This window comes from Trachinotus anak, unplaced genomic scaffold (assembly GCF_046630095.1).
Source record: "Trachinotus anak isolate AG129_WGS33_773 ecotype Australia unplaced genomic scaffold, CSIRO_AGI_Tana_v1 ptg000011l, whole genome shotgun sequence".
NCBI classification, from domain to species: Eukaryota; Metazoa; Chordata; class Actinopteri; order Carangiformes; family Carangidae; genus Trachinotus; species Trachinotus anak.
Window position 1 is genome coordinate 27,608,317 of NW_027273862.1, and position 14,743 is coordinate 27,623,059.

Genomic DNA, 14,743 nt, shown 5'->3' on the forward strand with positions numbered 1-14,743 from the left:
TTATAGTTTCCTAAAGCCCAAGGTGACGTCTGCAGGTGTCTTGTTTTTTCTGAAAATCATTTTGTGATCATGTACAACAAATAAAAATATCAATCATCACATTTGAGATGCAAATATTTGGCATTTCTGCTTAAAAATTTAAAAAACAGCAGAGGGTTCTGACCAAATCAGCTAATCTGGACAGAATTACAGTCGACAGTGGATTTGCATACAAGGGGCGACGTAAATGTTTGATAACTGTGACTCATAAAATTGCACCATTGACCAACAGTGAGCCATCACTGACAGCGCTAACCTCTGAAGGACCTGAGAGCTGGAGTTTGTGAAGCTATTGTAGCTTATTAGCTGTGTTGCATGCTTTACTTTTATTTAACCTCCTCTGTTGGAGCAAAAAAACACTTACAAAGGAGGAATGTTTTGCATAAGACAGAAGACGATGGCACAAATAAATGTTTCAAAGAAAGATTCAACTCATTGTTCAGTTAGCAAGTGAGCTAACTACCTTGGTTGGTAGGATAGAAAGTTTTGTTTTCCTTCTTTAATAACTCAAATTAAATGGTTAACAGTCCTGCACAAACAACTGGAGGAAGTCAAAGGTCTAGTTCAGAATGGAGGGAAGAGTGCTATTAGCATGGGCTAGTGCTGGATAGCTGTCCATTACTAATGTAGACCAAAATGTTTAACAAGTGTGAGTAAATTTGAACCAGGCTTTTCCACTACTTTTTCATCTAATGATTGATTTTTCAATTAATTACTAAGTCATGCAGTCCACCCACTGTCAGATAATGACAAAGACAAAGCTGCGTGCTCATCTTTTTTCTTCAAAATTACATCGAATAGTTTATTTTGTCTCATCTACCTCCACATGCAGTGATACCAAACAGAGAAAGAAGCCAAAACTCTTCATGTCTCAGAAACTGTGGCCGGAAAATATTTCAGATTTACACTTTATGAACTTGAAAAGTTTTCAGATTAGTTTTCTGTTGGGTCTTTGGGTTGTATCATCTAGCATTTTAGCAAAGTGTTTAACCTACAGCAAAAGGTGTCGCATCACTGATTGACTGGAACGACTTTTTACCATTTACAAAGGGCAAAAAACTGAAATTCATATGCTGCATTAAAGCAGCAGATTAGAGAGAGAGAAGATTAAAATAGAAGATTAATTAATATATTAATGGGTTTAAAGTTCAGACAAAGGAGTTAGGAGTTTTATGTTCCCTGAAATCTAGTTGTGTGGAGCAGCAGGAGTTAACTAAAGGAGTGAATAAAATACAAAGCTGTCGGGCTTCAAGAGACCTTCAGCCCCTCTTACAGAGGTCTGACTGACAAGATGCAGAAGCCCGCTCATCTTTCCACAGCGTGTGTGCGCAGGAGTGAGAGAGTATTGGGAGGGGAGGTTTAGGTATTCGGTCTGTTAAGCATCTGTCATTAAAGGGTGTGTGTTGTGTGTCTTTCATGGTACAGTGCTCTGACTCTGAGCAGGAGGGAACCGGGTCAGAACACAGTTGAGAACGCAGCATGAGGAGCATCATGAGGTGCTGAAAACGTTTTCTAAAATGATTCGCTCAAAAGAAATGAACATCTGGACATCTTGACAATATATTGTCTTTAAGGTCATAAACCAACATTTTAGAGATAATTACCCTATGGACAAATTATTAATAAGAAACTATTCTGGTGACTGATTTATCACTTAAGTAATTTTTCAAAAATTCCAAATATTCAAGTTTCAGCTTCTCAGATGTGTGGGAATTTCTGCTCTTGAATCTCTTTTGGTTGCACAAAACAAGCAACAAGATGACAATCAACTGATAAAATAATCAGCAGGTTAATTGATGATGAAAATAATCCTTAGTTGCAGCCCTAGAAAATTTAAATTCACCCTGCTTGTAATTATTCAAATATCTATTTATCCTGATAATGAAAACTTTTCTCATAGAAATTTACTGAGGATGTTTAAATTCATGTTTCAGTAGCTGAATTTTGTAGTTTTCAAGAATCTGAATGACGGCACACGACGTTATTCCAACGTTTTGAGGTGGAAATAGTTAAAAATTACATTTCCTTGCAGCCTTACAGCTCAACTCACATCTCACGAAACATTCAAGCATCCTTTTACTTTGGGGGGAAATAGAAAAACTTGCTTACGTTTTTGACTAATGAAGCCTCATGATGGCCATGTAATTTGTTACTTTACTGAAACTGTTTTATTTAAGTAATGGAAACTGCGATTTATAGCTCACTAATAACATTAACAAAATAAAAGCAAAGTAATTTAAGGAATTCTAATCCTTTTCACCATGATTTCATCTTATATTTCAACCATTAATCTCTGAATATTTTCTTTCCCATCAATAAACCCACATCTCGAGGAGTGCTCAGATTTCTAACATCTGGGGCAATTTTCTCTTCAACATTTAAAAAAAAAAATTATAGATAACTGTTTCTTCAAATACTCTAGTGAGATTAATTAACTGAGGCAACTTGTTGGCACAATTTCAATGTGATCACATATTTAAGTAGCCAACCAGCTATGCCAGTGAGAAAGCTTGGCCTTGTTCAAATCCAACTCAAACCCTGAGGAGTGGAGCTCAGAGCGGACTTTAATTTCTCAGTTTTAGGAGATAAAAAGTAAAGTGCAGGTTTTCACTGATATAATGTGAAAAAAGTCTCCTTTAGTTGCCCACACTCGGACCTAATGAGAGGGGATCAGACAGATGTGTCGAAAAAATCCTTTAAGGAAAAACTTGTTGCACAGACTCAGTGGTCGATTGATCTTTCTGCTGTAAAAACGGCCCCATGCTGAACTGACAACCTGCTGCAGATAATTATGGAACGGATTGTGTCTGCAAAGTGCTGCGGCGGGATGTCATTTTTATCCACGAGACCTTTAAAACAGACATTGAAATGATGGATTAATGAAAAACTAATGGCAACGGTGGGAGCGGCGCTGGAGAGAAGGGTGTAATGCTGCTAATCAGTCAGTCGTGGCAGAACGTTTCCCTCCATTTTTGAACACATGAAAACCTGCAGCGGCGTCGTGTGTAAACAGCTGTAACCTGCCGCTTGTCAACGATTTCCAGGAGATATCAAAACTTAAGAGTCGTGCTTGCTCCTGTGGTACAAATCTGACTAATTGATCCAGCTGCTAATGGGTTTGCAAAACTCAAACAATTAATTATTTTAGTGGATTTAATGAGCAGTGGAGGAGATGTAAGGAGAATATTAAAGTTGTGTTTTCCACTGTGCTGATGATTATCTAAGAGCTGTGTTTTATGTGGTGGCGTTCGGGGATACTGTACGCAGATAAGAGTTTTCATTAAAAGTAGGAACAATCTGCTTTTTCATCTTACAGCCTGAGACAGAACCGAAAAGCAGAAAACCTGTTTTTTAGCAGCTCTTTCGGACAAAAACAATCACAGCTGATTTCTTGACAAAGTGGAAAGAAACAAGGAAACGGCCTTTTGATGGCATTTCGTTTTTGTCGTTGACATTTTTCAGTTTGAGCTGGACCTGGGGTGGGACGCAACACGTTCTGAAAGGTTCACAAACTTTTAAAATTTGTGGCATTTGAGGTTAAAAATAGCAAGTAAATTACTTTTGGTTGATATTTTCCTGTACACAGCAATGACCAAAAATACTCTGCAATACCTTTTCTACAAAAAGTTTTCAAATTTGTGGCATTTGAGGTTAAACAAAAAAAATCAATGACTTTTGGTTGATACTTTCCTGTACAAAGTGATAATCAAAGACTCTGCAATACCTTTAATACAAGAAAAGGTAGAAATAAACTTAAACTTGCTAAATACAAGGTGGAGCATAATGAAATACATTGTCTCTCCTCCTAAAGTAAAGTGTTGAGATACAGGCAGTAGCTCCACTCTCTGAAATGTGAGGAAAATATTATGCTTAACATCATGTCTGATTCCTGTAGTTACAACCTGTCAGTGTAAAATTTAACATGCAAACAGGCGATGAGCTTCTAAAACAGGAGACATCAGTATATGGAGCAGTTAGAACAAACACTATGAGGATTATCCACCGTTTTCAGGCAGAGGAATCAATAATTGAAAACTAAAACAGAAGATAATTAGTATTTATAATACAGACGCTTCATTTTAAGCTTAGTTCTTCAGAATGAGTATTTTTGAACCACATTCCTACTTCGTAAATGCATTTTTTTGCTCATACCTACTTCCTCAAGTAAGATTTTGAAAGCAGGACTTTACTGAGGATTTTATACGTTTTCCACTCTGAGTGCTGCTTTAAATGTGGCTTTAAAGCAGCCACAGAACAGACTGCTGCAGCTACAGCAGCGTTTATCAGGTGGTAGTTACACGCTACATTTCCTGAGTGATGCTGTCGCGTCCCCGCTTACAGCAGCGGCAGCACACTGAGAACTCGGAGGAGCTCGGCCACCCAGGCAGTGAGCTGGCGAGCTGTTGATGAAGTGAGGGGTCACTGCAGGGCTAAGTGAGACCTCACACTGGACAGGCAGGCCAGACCTCAGGCCACGATGGCATATGGGTGTGAAGGAGGTGAGGAAGCTGAGGAGAGGTTGAGGTGGTGGTGGTGGTGGTGGGGGGGGGGGGGGGGGGGGGGGGGGGGGCAGCCAAGCTGTCTGCTCCGCCTCTCCTGAGACCCCCAGCTGTCACAACAGACACTTACCAGCCCTCACACTAAACACCCACCAGGGAAAGGGGGGCAGCATCCTTCCTCTTTCAAACAGAAGGATGGAAAAGAGGAAGGGAAAAGAGAGCGTAATCTCTTCTTCCTGCTGCTGTGATGTCTGAGGAATGCTGCGATTTGCCCCCGTCTCCTCCTCGCTCCTGTCCTCCGCCACTTCTGAAGCCAGGCTGCAAACCTGCTAATTATAGCTGCTAAAGGATGAAGGTGTGACCTAAATAGTTATTTTAAGTCTGGAGCAGACGCGTGGGAACAAGTTCAGGCCTCGACCGTCCTACGATAAAAAACACAGCTACGGCGCAGATGAGACGAGGTCAGACTGCACGACTGTCCAAATACTGTGAGACGACATCAATTCAGATTAACTACAGCTTTCTCTGTATTGGACTATCTACCAAAGATTAATGGACCAAAGAGAGGCCTGAGAATAAAGGTTTACTGGAGACACAAAACTTTATCGACAAAATATCTGCATCGGTCTAAGATTACTTCTACTGCAGTGAACTGCACAAGTGCTAATGTAGGATTTCAGTGATGATGGGAACTAATCAATGCTTTTAATCAAGTTATTTACTGAGCAAAAAAACTATTTTAGCATCAGATATGTGGGGAGTTGCTTTGTTTGTTTCTAAATTCATTATAATATTTTACAATTTTGGTCACAATAAGTGAGTGAATTTTAAGACAAAACATTAAAGTCTTGAGACAATATTTTTTGACTGTGACAGTGATAATATTTTAACCACAGAATGATAATGAGATGACAAACTGCAGGTTTCATGTTATGCTGCTGCTTTAATGTTCACTGAACTTTATGTGACTTTATATGGTAAATTTTAGCATATGATTGATATGTTAATCTCACTAGTTTTCTTATTGTGTTTTGTGCATCCTTTGTGTTGCCTGCAAGAATAATTTCACGTCAGGGAAAGTACAGTTTAAAGTTAATTAGCAATAGTATAACAACCACTTTAAAAATAGTTATCTGAAACAGGCAGCTGTAAACACCTCAACTGGTGTTTTATCTTCATGTTTTCTATGATGTACAGAAATTAATGTACCAATTTTATGTGATATGTAAAAATACTGGATTTTGGTATTACTTTCAAAATCAAACAGGTATTTTAAATGCAGCCACAAAACTACTGTTTCTTGCTACAGTTTACCCCAGAAATCAATTGTCAGATGACGCCAATTCATGAACACAGTCTCTGAGATTTTCATGTCTCTGAATAAAACTGCATGAAAGCTTGTCCATCCATAAACGCAGCAGCGATCTCAGGAGTTTTCTTCCATCTACAAGTATTTTCTCTGCACAGACACATCTCTCTTTAACAACACTCCCTCCAGCCTCTTGCTGTTGAATACGTGCAGCTTACACTGTTCCTCGACCTAACACACTCTCCCCTCCAGCGTTCTTTCCACACCTGAGAGCCCACTGACAGTGTCCCGGTACCACGCGTATCACTTAACCTCATGTCAAAACACAGGTGTAATGTAAGCCCAGGGAGCAGGCGAAGGTCCTGAGCTCATAAAAGACTGTGCGAGCTGGGAATAGCACCCTGCATGTAAGAGAGGCCCCTCGCTGGGAACGTACAGCAGAGTACAGAGTTACTGCAGAGAGGGGAGCTGGAAGACAGCCAGACACTGACAGAGGGGAAGACACACCTTCACCTCAGGGATCCACAACACAACGAGGCAGAAATGTGACTCAGTGGTTATGAGAGACAGACAGTGATGGGACGTTTAGGATGGAGGGTAAAAGAGAGAGGGGACAGCACGGCGCTCTTACCATGGCGCCCCGTATATCCGGAATCCCTTTATGGTGACGTCCGAGTCCTGCAGGTACACACAGTTTGTGAGGAGTGACTGGACATTGTCAAAGTCCTCTGGTTTGAGTTTGGAGACTGAGGGGAATCGGTAGTAATCCTGCTTGACCAGCTCAGCCATAAAGTCCTTATCGAAGGTCAGCTCGTGGTTCCCAGCGATCACCACTTTAAACTCGTATGGAAGGCCACCTAGAAGAGACAGGAGAGACCAGGGAGAGGGGAGTGAGCTGGAGTTCAGAGTCCACATCCACATGTCGAGATTTGTCGTGTTAGTCTGCAGAACTTTCTTCTCATAGGGTTTGTTAGACAAGGATTTCTTCCTCTGACCTAAGCTGAAACAAACCGTTTGCTAAAGCATTTCTGAAACATCTGCTCCACCAATATGTAGCTGACAATGTCAGTTTTATGCACAAGTCAACTGATGGAACTGCGGAAATAAAACGTAACTGAGGAGGTTACGTTACATGATATGAGTCTGGCTGCATCACAGTTTTCCTCAATAAAACTCTTACCATGGCGCCCCCGTTCAACATCAACTCACACTTCTTACATTGAAGCAAATTTTTTATGAAACGTCTGCAGTGTCAAAGTTGCACAAAACGACCAATAAGTTGTTTTCACCTGTTGCTGCAAACTGTGAGGAAAATTGCTTCTATCAAAAAAATAAGAGGCCAAATAAGAGGATAGTATTCAATATATTATGAAATGGATTTGTTAACCAGTTTTACACAGATCCTGTCCAAAGGTTTTGATATTCTTGACTTGTGTTACAGCTCCCTGTTAGTGCTGCATAAGGACCTGTGTTTTTATTATCACTGAAACCTGAAAGTAATATGAAATGATAGAAAATATTGTTTTTATTATAATTGAAAAATGAAGGTAATATGAAATTATAAGAAATTTAAGCATGAGGTAAATTCATACTGAGAAATATTTCAATCTGTCCTTCAACAGAAAAATGAACAAATAAAGATTTAGACCAGAAGTGACTTAGCATTCCTAAGAAATTCAGACTTACTGAAGCAGTTGCATAAAGTTTGACTTGTATTGTGTGTATTTCTGAATCTGTACTTTTACATATTGTACTGAGTGTTACTGAGTGTACACTGACTCTGCAGAATATCTATTTCTAACGTTGCTAAATTAAATCTAAATTACAACAAATTATTACTATTATTATTACTGCAAATTATTCTGTACACCCAACAAATTCACCACACTGCATATTTTGTCCACACTGTGCAGCTCTGCTCTCCTTTAAAGTCAGAGCAGTATTTTATAAAATCAATAAGGAGTTGTACTTCTTCAGAAACAGCTTGTTGTCCTAATATTTTGTACACGCAGCATAGATTCCCTCAGATGCCCCCTGTATATCTAACCCTGAGCAATGATCAGGACTGGAGAGAAAACTCCGGTAAGTGGAAGGGAAAAATACCCTCCATTCAGACAGTCGGAGAGGTTACAACCACAGCTGACGGCTCTGCTTGACCCCAGAGGACCGCCGTCCATCTCTGCAGACACCAGGCGGCTGGAAAAAGCATGAACCTGAACTAAATAGAGAAGAACATCTATTACGATTCTCATCCCCTCATCTTTCAACTTCTGCTGTGCCCTTTTCACTCTCCTCGGTTCCCCTTCGCCATCAAGAAACTGCCTCACTACTTTATTCCAGCTGATTGAGCACTCAGCGAAAGGGTCTGGCCTTCATCACCTCTCCATTCTCGCTCTGTATCTCTCTTTTTTTCAATTTTTAGGCTTCCTGTTGATTTTGTTCCTGTCGTCCTTCCGTCCTTTCTGTCGTTTTTAGCCCGCTCTGTAGATGCTGCACAGACTAATCCACAGTGCGTAGAATTAACTTCACTATTGCTACAGGAAGAATGGGTGCTAAGTGCTGCTGCACCCCGAAAGCAGGTGATAGAATTTACATTAGAGATGCAACTAATTATCATTTTCATTATCAATTAGCCTGCCAATTTTTTTTCTCTGTTAATTGTTTGGTCAACAAAAGGTCAAAGTGCTAACATCTTTTATGTCGGGCAGCTGTAGCTCAAGAGGTGGAGCGGGTCGTCCACTAATTGGAAGGTTGGTGGTTTGGTTCCTGGCTCCTCCAGTCTGCACTTTGAAGTGTCCTTGGGCAAGATACTGAATGTAGAGAATCGCTGTATGTGTAGGAAAAGAAGCCGTGTGTGAATGTGTGTGAATGGCTTCCAATGTTTCCAAGTGTTTCCCGTGGTTGATAAGACTAGGAAAGTGCTATTTAAGAGCAGTCCATTTACCATTTAATTGCTTGTTTAGCCTGATCATCAGTCCAATGAAACACAAAGACTTTTTTGTTCGGTGTCAAATAAAACAAACAAAAAAAAAGCATCAAATCCTCACAGGAAAGAATCTGTATTAAGAATATGAACAAAATACTCAACCAACAGCTGCACCTCAGAGGCGTGGCACTGACACGAGTGACGAGTATGTGCTAAACTAATGAATCCATCCGGATTACCAAAGCACATTTGTTAACATGCAGTGATATTGTTTGGCTGAGATTATGTAATATAGAGCTGTCGAGAGGTTATTTAATACTTTGCATGGAGCCAGTTTTGTGCTATTTTGGAACAAGCAGTGTTTTTGTTTTCATTTTATGACCTGAATGCAGCTCCACAGACTGAAAAGTGTTTGGATTGATCACAGTCAACAATCACTAACAGACGGAGGTCTGTGTGAATGTGAACGTTATTTAGTCTCTAAACAACAAGTGGGAAACTTGCAAACCGCGATTTTACAGGTCATTCAACATATTTATTGACAGAAACTGTACAAAAGCACTGAATGGTATGAAATCTTTACACATACAACACAGGATTATTGCAGCGTTTTATAATTGAGACACCTACGTCCACCTACAACATAGAGTTTGATTGACAGGAAGGTATTCAGCTCACCAACATTATCTGATATTCATTGTTAGTGAGGTGCTTTTGTCCATTTGTTGCTCTGCTCCGTGTTGCTGTGGCAAGCAAAAGCAGAAAAGAGGTGATGGAAAATTGAAGAAAATGTCGAATAAAGAATCCAATAAAAGCATTTTTTTTTTTGAATTAAAAATGCTTTCAGCTTGTGACAGTAAGTGAAAGAAAATATGTAACTGCAGCCAGGTTCACAATTGGAAATAAAACTAATAGCAAGTGAATACATGAGAATAAAATTCAGTCAAAATGCACTGGCTCAGTGCAGAGACATTAAAAATTGCACTGCATCCGTCTAAGGTGTGTGTGTGTGTGTGTGTGTGTGTGTGTGTGTGTGAGAGAGAGAAAGTGTGTGTTCTCTAATGCTGAAAATGAAAGAATCATGGTTGCCTGGTCTATAAGTTTCATTCCCGCTGCTCTAAATTAGCTCTTGTCGCGTCTCAGGATCATAAATTCCAGGCTAACCTTATATGAGAGCGCCGTCTCTCAGTCCCCCAGCACTCTAACTGGATCACGCATCCATTTACACACACACACACACACACACACACACACACACACACACACACACACACACACACACACACACACACACACACACACACACACACACACACACCAAAGCGAATCATCCTCTCCACCGCCAGGCTGGGAAAAGGTGGCGAAAACATAATTACCATCAAACAACTCCATCTCCATTACTCTACTGGGAATTTTTACCGCTTTTTATTGCCACCATGATACGTCCTACAGAGGCGTGGTGCAGCGATACACCCAGATTTATTTTGTATTCTTCGCCCACAAACGGGGATATGAAAGAGAGCGAGACAATCAAAACAGAGCTCTGAAGAACAAGAACTATGTGTGCAGAGAAATTTTTTGTCACACCTCTCATGAGCGCAGACTTACATTTGTCATAGGTTTAAGATAACAAAAACACCTGCATATTCAAAACATTTCAATTACAAAAAGTGTTTTTCACAGCGCACTACTAAAAATACACTCGTTCCATCCAGGAGTTTAATAGGAAATCATACTCTTTATGACATCCTGAAAATTAAAGAGGTGAACATCTTAGAAAATTAAATTGTCATCTCCCCCTCTCATCTCCTCTCTTGTCCCCTTATATTAATCCTTGAGGATTAATATAAGGGATTAATATAAGATGGAGCTGAATCTACACGTTTTCTAATTAGTGCAAAAGCAGCGAATACACACTAGTTTTTTTTAAAAAAAGCCTTTACTTATCAATCAATATTGAAATATTTGAACAATGTCGAAAACACATGGAGGTAAAAATACGCACCTGACAAAGTGTCAAACTCACAAAAACAAAATCTGCAAGGAAAAACTTTTAAAGGCTGAAAGACAGTGATTTCAGAAAGTGGTCATCAATCTAAACTCAATATGAAATCTTAGCTAATTTATCAAAAAGGAGAAACTGAAATCTCACATTGACATAAGTATTCAGACCCCTCCCTTAGTTGAAGCAGCATTGGCAGTGGTTACAGTCTAAAGTCTTCCTGGGATTGACACGTCGAGCTTCGCACACCAACATGATTAAAGGTATATTTCAGGCTCAGTTCCTTTTTCTATATTTGAAATGGCGAGAAAACTGAAATCAGTAAATGTAGGACTAAAAGAAAGCTGTGTAAGGGTAATGAGTTCTCTGTGGTTTGTGATTGGTTGGATGACATCTATTTCAAATGCTTTACTCTTACACAAACTGGGGAAAAAAAAACAACAACAAAAAAAAACAACCCCACACACACACACGCGCGTCTCTGGGAGCATCTTAAAGCAGGAGATCAGAGTCGGAGCTCTACCATCAGACAGGCTGGGTCAGGGAAAGCTCGTTCCTCAGCATCGATCTCCAATGATATCCTCCAGGAGACCAAACAGCAGTCAATGGCCCGGACAAACTGCTGCCTCCTCCAGAGTCTGCGAGGAGCAGACGGAGGAGGCTGAGGGGGAGGAGGGGCAGCACGGGAGCACAAACACATAACTCAGTTTGAAGAAGCTCTTAATCTTCCTCACCCTCCTCCACCTTCCAAAATCAGTTCAGATTCAGACAGATTCAATTTTTTTTATTCCTATCTGCTGCAAAGAAATGCTTTGTTTAACTTCCTCCATATCTGAAACTGCTTTAGCACAGTGATTACATTTTGCTATAAAACTATTGACCTTTGTGAAGGTTTGTCTCTTGAGCCACTGCTCTGGTTCTTTTGCAAACCTCACACAGGTGATGCACACACTAGCTCAACCTTTACCTTCAAGAAATGCTAAGTGAAAATCACAGTATGTTTATTTTAAAAAAATACCCTGGTTGTTTTAAGTTTATAACTGGTTCTCGTTACCTCACATTACCCCAGAGTTTCATATAGTTCAAAGTGGAGTGAAATCAACAGACAAGTCTCTGTATCCTTATGTACCCAGCATTTAAATACCAGAAGATTGTAAAATGCTGTTCTTTACCTGAAGGTCCAGGACTATTACCAGCAGGAAATCAAAGCATTTTTCAAGTCAGACCAGAGGCCGACCATAAAAATGACAAACATCGATGATGACAGAAAATATGCAGCTTCACAACTTCTAAAAGGATGTGAGCAGAATTAAGTTACAACTGAAAAAAATATTTTGCTTTTTCCTGAGATGCCACAGTTGAATCCCAGTGTGCTTAAGTTCTGAGCATATGTGAGTGGACAGTCCCCACTTTGCAACCCTCATCTGTCATCCAGAAAAACATCAAATTATTTAACTAATATGTCTTCAAAATGTCCACGACTTTCATCATGCTGCTGTTTCTCTAACTCTGACTCAAAGTCACTCTGCCTTCATCAAAGAGGACAAAAACCAGCCTTGGAGAGAATATCAAACCTTGCTTTTCCTTTATTAGAGCCAGTTCTGTATGTAAAGCTCAAAGCAGCACTGTACAAGCCACAATATAAATACGCTACATTTTCTTGGCAGCAGACTAATGAGAGCTGTCTGTCCTCTAAGTGGTAGAAACAAAACATACCGACTAACAAAACATGATCGAAACATTTACAATCTGAAACAATCAGTAACTGTTGCTGGAAAATCTCTAGAAATTACATCTCCTTTGGGATTTGATCAATACGGATATTTGAAGACAGGGTGGAGGATAACCTGTATCTTTAAGTTTGACCATTATATTGTCTTAACATTAATTCTACATTTATTTTAGGTCACGTCTGTCCAAGGCGCCTTATAATTAATGCATTTATCCTGTGTAAGAACATGAATTAGATAATTATATAACAAAAACCCCCACTGATGATTTGCGGTTAAAAAGATTGAAAATATGACTTTACTCTCATTATGTTATCACCTTTATTCTGAAAATACAACTGTATTCTCAGTGTTATGACTTTTATTCTCATAATAAGTCACAACTTCATTTTAATAATAATAATACTAGACTTAAAACTTTCCCACCTCATCTGTCCTCTGAGTTTGAGGTCCAGGTGTGCAGCGTCACACACTTGCCCTTCAATGGGACATTAACACACAGACTTGCCCCCAACTACACAAAGTCATTTTCCACTTTGCTCTGCATCGATTTCCTATTATGTGCGATATCGCTGTTTTCACCCTGGCTTAACAAAGAGTGCACACACACACATATAGATAAACGCACACGTGATGTGGCTGTGTGTGGAGATGGGTGGAGGAGTTTGATAGAAAAGCTGAGCGGTGTGTCGTCCTGGTGGGGGGCTGACAAAGTAGAAAACAAAGGTGGAAGAACTGGGACATTGCCTACATGTGTGTTCGAGTGTTAACTCTTTGTATGTGTGTGTCTGTTTAGGACACTTTTAAGGCCTCAGCACTTGGCAGTACTTCACAGGGTCAGCCTGGCAAAGTGGGTGCACTGTGGCCGCCAGCTACGAATCAAATTCACAATTCATAAAACTGGAGATACGTTTTTAAAGATCACAGTACGTTTAAAAGATGTTTACACTGCAAACCTGGATCAGTACATCAGTCGATTAAAAGATGAAAACTAACCTCCAGTCTTTCAAATCTGGGGTTGTGTTTGACTGTACAGGGTTTCCCACACACAGACCGAACTTGGGCAGGCTGCAGAGATATATTAAAGGCCGCCCGAGGATATTTGCCGACTCATTTTGGCATTTTATTTGTATGTTTTTTTATCTGTCAGAATGATCCTACTCGCTCCCCTGTACCTCTTCATTTGGCTAACGGGCAAAGACAAACAGAAAGAGAGAAAGAGGGAGAAAGGAAGATGCATGGATTTACATTGGAAGACGTGGACACGGTGATATTATTGCACAGACAAGATAAAACAACCCGTCTTCTTATTATGCTTCTCATTAATTGTTCTATGACGTTGATCATAGCTTCAAATTTTATGAAAGAAAGTGAGTGTTTCCGGTGAAATACGGAAGCATAGAAATAGTTTTCTCTTCAGGCTGTTACAGTTAGAACGACACTGACTAACTTCAGCTAAGGTTAAACTACTAATTTTCATGCATTTACTCAGCAGATATGAGTATTGAAAAATATAAGGAGAGATGCACAGCACCACAGGAAACTTTGGAAGATGGAGAAGCTCCTGCTGTAGCTTGTATCTAAACCTCCGCACATTCTCCATGTTCGTCCCAATAAAACCTGTTTCAGTTCACATCAAGCTGCCATTTTGCACCACTGACTTCTTGAAAACAGCCTCCAGAGCAGATACATGTGCAGGTGTAGCAAAAAAGCGGAAGGGGAGGTTCAACAAATCCAGTGTGGACTGTAAAACAAACCTAAAAATGCTGGTGTGAATGAAACTGGCCATCGTTTAAATGTCGTTTTTATATTAGTTTTAAAAAGCAGAGATGCAGGAGGTGGTGAGTTTGACAGGGCTGTGCATGACGATGAGGATGGAAGCTAATTTTTAGCTAAATTCTATACTTAACATGACTGAAAGTACTGATGGATGGTTGAGAAGTGGATTACTTTCAGGAGTAGTTTGAAAAGTTTCTATAGACGCCTGGACACTTTTATGTTTTTGATTTTTTTTTCTCTCTTTGGCTGTGAAAACTGGGTCAGTGTTGGAAGCCACTGTAACTGCTGTGCATCCAGACTGACTGTAGCTGCAGTCGTCTTTGGAGAGGGAAAACATTGACAGCCACCTTTCAACTTCACAGTGGGTGAGTGTTTGATACTCAAAACAGATTTTAGGAGGAGTACCGCTTTAAGTGAAGGGGTTTACATTTTCTTAAAGCTCTGAAACATCCCCAAACT

At 39.9% G+C, this 14,743-nt stretch overlaps 1 protein-coding gene across 8 annotated transcripts in view; it reads right to left on the reverse strand.

The window, feature by feature from the left end:
- mpped2a (metallophosphoesterase domain containing 2a) overlaps positions 1 to 14,743 on the reverse strand; it is a 73,862-nt gene that overhangs the window by 34,126 nt on the left and 24,993 nt on the right. For all 8 annotated transcript variants that reach the window (XM_071489504.1, XM_071489505.1, XM_071489508.1 and 5 more), the window contains exon 4: positions 6,479 to 6,704. In XM_071489504.1, the coding sequence (XP_071345605.1) occupies positions 6,479 to 6,704 (226 nt within the window). The remainder of the gene's footprint in view (positions 1 to 6,478; positions 6,705 to 14,743) is intronic.